Here is a 7,396-nt window from a genome sequence, read left to right as displayed (position 1 = left end):
AACATGCATACGGCTCAGCTGAGGAACAGGTCGGTTTTACATGGACAGAAAAATATTTCCTTGTACCCAAATTAGATTTTTGCATGCATGTGCATACTCACCCAGAGCCTGCCTTGCGTTGCTCCATGCCTGAGTTACATGCCAGATTTGCTTTGTTTAGCAGGCATATCATATGCACATGGCAATCTGGTATGAGAGCACATTCTGCCCGTCAACTCCCAAGCAAGAATTCACCAAGCAAATCTAACTGCCGGTAACTTTGTGCAGTGAATTGGGCTTTCACTAGGAATTACTGTAAGCTCTCATGACTAATCTTGTACACAGCGCATTTGCTGATCTACTTTTCAGGGTTCAAACTATTTTCTTCCTTAATACCAAAATGCTAAAATCTTATAAAGCACTATTTTTTGCTGATTACATTTCTCTGTGCTCTAAGTCTACCACAAAGCATGCAAACAAGTGTCGTTAAATTCATAAAGCTTTGAACTAAAATAAAAAAATTAAAAATATCAAACATAAATTAAGATATTTATTCCTCTTTATCCATTGTTTTAAGCACTGAATCTTCTCCCAAAATTTTGCAAAGTTCATTCAGTCTCTGCTGCATTTCAGGAATTCCGGCAAGCTGGGATTCTAGTCTTTGTTTTTCCTCACTGAGTGATAAGCGGATTGCAGTGTCCAATTGTTCAAAACGCCAGCCTCCTTCTCCATCAAACTGCAACAAGTGAGTATGGTACTTCCTGCAGAAGAATTTAAAATATTAGTAATGGCTTTGGGGACATTTTTGTAAGTAAGGTTTGAGATTCCTGGGTGTTAAGTGCCGTAAGGCAGACTTTGAGCAAGGCACTTTTTTGTATAAAACATCTTCACACTGCACTACCACCATGGCTCAGAACAGGCCGTTTTTAGAGTCACTGGGTAAAGCTTTTAAAAGACTTGGAAGCCTAAGTCCCATTTTCAAAAAGAGACTTCAGCACTTTGTTGCCTACGTCTCATTGAAAGTCACTGGAACTTACCCTACGGCCTTCCCTACACAGGGGTTCAGCAGTTGCTGGCCAGCAGTCTATGTAGCTGCACTGGTGCTGACTCCTGAGTGTAGACAAAGACAAGCCACGGTTTGCAGCAATTGAGCCCCCCACCCTCTCAAAACTCCCTGCTGAGGTGGTGCTGGCGGGTGCACTTAGCTGGGTTATTGGGGGTGCCACCTTAGGGCCTTCTGCCTCAGGGGGTGGAGATGGTTGTCCCCTACTTCTTGGCTGCCCAACGAAGAATGGCAGTGGCGGCTAAGGCTGCACCCCCCTTCAGCTGCCAGGCAAAGTCCAGTTTCTTCAGACACTGTAACAGCAGCAGCATCTGGGGCTCTCTGTCCAGAGGGGAATGGCAGCAGCGAGCCCCCTTTTCTGGCTGCACTCACCAAAGCAGCCGAGACCTCTATACCTCCGCAATCAGCCAAGGAAAATCCTTCTCTCCTGCCCACCCATCTGAAGAGAATGAGCAGCTGCTCTCCAGGGGCGCTTACCTGAGCAGAATGCCTCATGCTGCAGGGAGTCCCCTTCACACAAGCACATCACAACTGTCATCACACAACTCCACAGTTATGGGGCCTCTATACAAGCCCTATCCCCCATTTATATAAAATGGCCCCTTCCACTCCATAGAACGGACGGAGCATATAGACCATTTAATTTTATTTATGTTACTTTCTATGTGATATTATACCTTCCTACTAGAAAGTCCACAGGTCCTGATATTTTGCAGGAGGGGGTGCAGCAGAATGCTATTGGTATGACTGTATTTATTTTATATTACATGTCAGTTTTCCTGAATTTCAAGCCCTGACTGTAAGCTTTGCTTGTCCAAACACTTGCAGTCCTCCACTTGCCACTGACTGGCAAGCAAAAAAACAACCCTGCACAGGTGTCACAGATCTTTCAATCAAGAGCAGGGTGTGTGCTCAAAGAAATATTACAAGATATGCACATGGACTTTTTCAAGACACACACACAGACACTTAAAAGAACACGGGGGAAGGGAATTCCAGCAGATGTGCTGTTATGAGCTGCATAATTGATAGTGAAGTTTATTGATGTTGAACTATATCACAAAGTGGTGATTTTCAAAGGCATGTAATTCCATAAAGGAGATGTGATAAATTAATAAACTTCCACAGTTTATGACATAATTAGCAGATGAGATATAATTGAATCATTATAATGACCACGTCACATGCATTGTTCTGTATAGCACAGATTGCTTAACCAATCTTCTTACACCCACTCCCAAAAGTCACATAAATTAGAAAGAAGCCACTGTGCTGAGAAGAAAATAGTCTGAGATGGCTGATTAATGCTGTCTGGGAGAGCAGCCAATCTGCTGCATGAAACATAAAATAACCGATATTGCCCAGTGTTGTCCTTGAGGAGAAGAGAACAGTTCATAATCTGATCTTCTGTCTCTGCACTGCAATAACCAGGGAAGAAAAGCTGAGTTGAAGAAGTTTTAAGTCTAAATCTCAGAATTTGGTACTTCCTTCTTCCCATTCAAGACCAAGAACATCACCTCCACCTGCACAATACAGAGTGTACTTTACTTTCTGCTCTGTGACTAGTCTCATTAACTAAGGAGGAATACGGTGGAAGCAATCCTTTTCTCAGAGAAGCTAAGGGAATAGGACAGTAATACAGCATATTTCAACTGTGAGGTCAAGCTGGCACAAGACCTTTCGTCACAGGATAAAAAAGAAGGTGGCAGTGGAGAACTTGGACTTGAGAACTAATGGTTCCCATTTAGTAACAACAGATTTGTGCTTTTTTGCTTTCTTTGCACTGAACATTTCTAAGTATCCGACTACTCAATATGCTCTTTAAAAATATTGCCTATGCTGGGATCTTTTATAGTTGTTACTGCCTAATTTAGAAAGGTCTCTCTCACTGTCCTGATATTTTTCTTTGTATAAACAACCTGATTTGTAAACATGAAATATAAAACTTTTCTGCCTGGGGGTGCACTGAGAGGTAAAAAAAATTGCAGGATTAGAATGCATAATTCACACTAAAAATGATGAGTCTGTTCCTCCTTGTGAAAGACAAAGGAGATTATCTTGGTGACATATTGGCCATCTTCTTCTTCCAAGCAATGGGCAACCCAACTGAGAAGTAGCCATTCCATTTATTTTTTCCCTTAGTGTTTACAGAATAATATGGTGATATTTGCTGCAGCTGTGACATGATGTATTAATTAATTGGCTCTTTAGCTATCTGTATGTTGCTATTAAGAGTGAAAAATTCAATTGCATTAAAAAAGGAAATAAATAGGTGTACATAAAAGGGAGAAAATCAATGCTAAATGCATTTACATGTCTATTATTGTAGTCAAGTTATCTTAAAAGGAGTGTAGATATTGATTTAACAAGTGTACTGGAGCACAGAAGAAAAGCGAGTCTATCATCTGGTAGAAGGCTAAAAAATAACCCCCCGTTGTAAGTACTTGCATATACTCACCATAGAGAAGGTCTGTGTGTGATAGAAAGCAAGGATATCCCAGAACCTTTTGCAGCTTGGAAGATCTTTCCTTCAACATCAATGCTTACAGCACTTGTACATTCATCCAACAATGCGTATTTTGGTCTTTCAAAAGAAAAGAAAACAGGTCGCTCATTTCGTTTTTGCACAGCATTCCTATACACTATAGATACGTTTAATTTAAAGAACAGAGATGATGCTTGTTGGTGGGTAAGATAACCGGTTTTCAGAGACCACTGTGACACATCTAATACTGTAAGCTGGTATGCAACAGCACAATGGCCCCACTCCTCAAACACTTACTCAGGTAAAACCACCTTGGTCTTTTAATTATAACCCACTAGTGCGTGGGGGTAGAGTAGAGGCTTCACTCTACACACAACAAATTAGTGAGAAGTTTGCAAATGCTGTACAATATCATTAGATGTTCCAAAGTACCAATAAAAATACATTAAAAACCCTAACCTAGGAGCCCAGCTTGGTGGATCAGTGCTAATGCACTGCACTGCTCAATCCCAGATCACACGCTCTTACGCCCCAGGCCACAGTGGAAGAATACAGCACCCAAGGGAAGGGAATGCATTACGCTGCTTAAAGGCAGCCACTCTGGCTGACTAAAGAATATAGTGGGCAGCTACTCAAAATAGGTTGACATTAAATTACACATGTTGAGGCTTATACCCGAGAACATTGGTTCCCAAACTGGGGGCACGCGCCCCTGGCGGGGACATGAAGAAATTCCAAGGGGGGGCATGAGGCTGCCTGGCCCTTGAGCTCCTGGCCGGAGAGAGTAACCCCTGTCCCCTCCCCTCCTCCCTCCCCCACAGCCATGCTGCTGCGCGGGCAGCACAGCTTGCGCCCACCCACCTCCCAGACTTTCCAATAAGCCAGTCCTGCTGCTCTGAGCGGCCTGGTAAGAGGGCAGGGAGTGAGGGACTAAATAAGGTGCAGGAGGTCCTGGGGGGCAGTCAGGGGACAGGGAGAGGTTGGATAGGGTGGAGATTCTGGTGGGGGCAGTCAGGAGACAGGGAGCACGGGGGTTGGATAGGTGTGGGAGTCCGGGAGGCCTGTCAGGGGGTGGGGGCAGTCAGGGGACAAGGAGCAGGGGGGGTTGGATGAGGGGACCCGGGAGAGGGCAGTCAGGGGGCAAAGATCGGAGGAGTTGGATGATGGTAAAGAAGAGGTGGGGGGCATGAGGGTTTCTCGAAAATTAAAAAGGGGGCATCACGCTGAAAAGTTTGGGAACCACTGCCCTAGAACTACTACACTACTGGCTTTGGAACGGAATAGACAGACTACCATCGAACAAAATCATCAGAAACAGAGATGAACATATGTTGGGGAAGAGTCAACACAGCTTGTGTAAAGGGAAAACATGTCTCACCAATCTGTCAGAATTCTCTGAAGGAGTCAAACAAACATGTGGTCATGGGTGATCCAGCTAATATAGTGTACTTATACTTTCAGAAAGCCTATGACAAAGTCCCATGTCAAAGGCTCTTAAGCGAAGTAAGTTGTTATGGGATAAGAGGGAAAGTCCTCTCATGGATCAGTAACTGGTTAAAAGATGGGAAACAGAGGGTAGGAATAAATGGTCAGTTTTCACAATGGAGAAAGGTAAATAGCGGGGTAGCTCAAGGATCTGTACTGGAACCTGTGCTGTTCAACATATTCATAAATGATCTGGAAAAGAGGGTGAACAGTGAAGTGGCAAAATTTGCAGATGATACAAAATTACTCAAGATAGTTAAGTCCAAAGCTGACTGTGAAGAGTCACAAAGGGATCTCACTAAACCCAGTATCCACTGGTTGACAAAATAGCAGATGAAATTCAGTGTTGATAAATGCACAGTAATGCACATTGGAAAAAATAATCCCAACTATACAAAATGATGTGGTCTAAATTAGCTGTTGCCACTCAAAGAGATCTTGGCATCATCAATAGTTCTCTAAAAACATCTGCTCAATGTAGGGTGACCAGACAGCAAGAATGAAAAGCCCCAAATATCAGGACTGTCCCTATAAAATTGGGACATCTGGTCACCCTAGCTCAATGTGCAATAGCACTCAAAAAAACAAACAGAATGTTAGGAACCATTAGGAAAGGGACAGATAAGAAGACAGTAAATATCATACTACCGGTACATAAATGCATGGTATGCCCACATTTGGAAAAATGCGTGCAGATCTGGGTCGACCCGTCTTAAAAAAGATATACTAGAATTGGAAAAGGTGCAGAGAAGGGTAAGCAAAATGACTAGGGGTATGGAAAAACTTCCACGAGGAGAGATTAAAAAGACTGAGATTGTTCAGATTAGAAAAGAGATGACAGAAGTCTATAAAATCATGAATGGTGTGGAGAAAGTGGATAGGAAAGTGTTAATTACCCCTTCACAAAAGGGAAGTAGGGGTCACCTGATTAAATTATCAGGCAGCAGGTTTAAAACAAACAAAAGGAAAGGCTTCTTCTCACAACACACATTCAGCCTGTGGAACTCATTACCGTGGGATGTTGTGAAGGCCAAAGGTATAACTGGGCTCAAAAAAGAATGATATAAATCCGTGGAGGATAGGTCCATCTTGGCTAATAGCAACCCCATGCTCCGCTGTCCCTGAACTTCCAACTATCAAAAGCTGGGACTGGATGAGAAGGGATGGATCATTCACAACCACTCTTTTGTGCTCATTCCCTTTGAAGCATCTGGCACTGGCCTCTATCAGAGAGAAGGAACTGGACTATATGGACCACTGATCTGACCCAGTATGGCCATTTTTATGTTCTTATTAGATAAAATACCCAGCAGGGAATCTAGATTTGAATCCCATGCTGGGACTGTTATGTGGTATATGTGTGCCCAGCACCTAGCACAATGAGGCCCAGACCTGTCTAGCCTCTAGGCACTACAAGTGTTAAATGGCTTTTGCTTCCTGATCTTGCTTGGTGCATGGTGGTGGAGCTTCTGGGGGCAGGGCTGACCTTGCATTACTCAGCAGTGTTAATATATCAGGAGGTAACTAAAGAGCAACTCAAGATGCTTCTATCCCTCCAGGTGCTAAGTGTGTTGCTTTGCAGAGTTTCCAGCCTCAGGTGGCCCAAGAGTAAAGGTCCAAAGGATAGGTCTCAAACTCACCTCCCCTATATGACGTTATTTCCCACGATATTTCTAGGACTGCCCCAATGTGATCATTTTTGTTCAAGATGCTAAGGAGAGTAATGTCTGGAAAACGCAATGCTTTTAGTGACAAATCAAAGCAGAAACAAGAAGCATCACCCAAACTAAAAAGCTGATCTCATACACGCACCTTTTATAAACTGTGAAGTCTCTTTTCCTGTGCAACTGCAGAGCAGTGTTGTGTGGGGGTATAAAGACTATCACTGCTCAAACCATTATCGCAAGCCTCCAAAGCTTGGCTGCCTGAAAAGCAAGTGAATAGACTTACTTATGATAAAACATGCGAGCCATGCCCATCCTCTGCTTTTCTCCTCCTGATAAGACATCTTTCCAATCCATCACAGCATCCCAGCCTTCAAAAAGATACAAACAAAATGGAACTATAATGTACAAAACAGGAAACCACAGAAAATGAAGTCTCGCATGTCTGCAATCCTCAATTCAAAGCAGAAATAAAATTCCCAGTGGTGTGGTAGAGGAGGTAGATCAAGGCGCTGGGTAAAATTTTCCAAAGTGCCTAAGATTTATGATCCTAAATCCCATAGAGTCTCAACTGAAATAGGCTCCTAAATCCCACTTCAATTTTGAAAATGGGATTTGGCTCCTAAGTCACTTATGCACTTCTGAAATTTTTACATGTCACCTCTTTGACAAGTGTATGCCTTCAGCTGTGTAAATCTATTTGTGTTTTTTTCATGGCAT

General features: G+C 43.0%; 1 protein-coding gene across 1 annotated transcript in view; it reads right to left on the bottom strand.

Annotated features, from left to right (window-relative positions):
• Window positions 1–517: 517 nt before the first annotated feature.
• Window positions 518–7,396, bottom strand: part of ABCD2 (ATP binding cassette subfamily D member 2) — a 65,577-nt gene continuing 58,698 nt past the window's right edge. Inside the window, exons 8-10 of the mRNA XM_032803995.2 lie at window positions 6,963–7,047; window positions 3,501–3,626; window positions 518–740 (exon numbers count right to left, since the gene is read on the bottom strand). Of these exons, the coding sequence (XP_032659886.1) occupies window positions 530–740; window positions 3,501–3,626; window positions 6,963–7,047 (422 nt within the window). The 3' untranslated portion in view covers window positions 518–529. The remainder of the gene's footprint in view (window positions 741–3,500; window positions 3,627–6,962; window positions 7,048–7,396) is intronic.

This window comes from Chelonoidis abingdonii, chromosome 1 (genome assembly GCF_003597395.2).
Source record: "Chelonoidis abingdonii isolate Lonesome George chromosome 1, CheloAbing_2.0, whole genome shotgun sequence".
Taxonomy (NCBI): Eukaryota; Metazoa; Chordata; order Testudines; family Testudinidae; genus Chelonoidis; species Chelonoidis abingdonii.
Note: the sequence above shows the minus strand (reverse complement) of the source record. Positions and strands in the feature narration are given on the sequence as shown.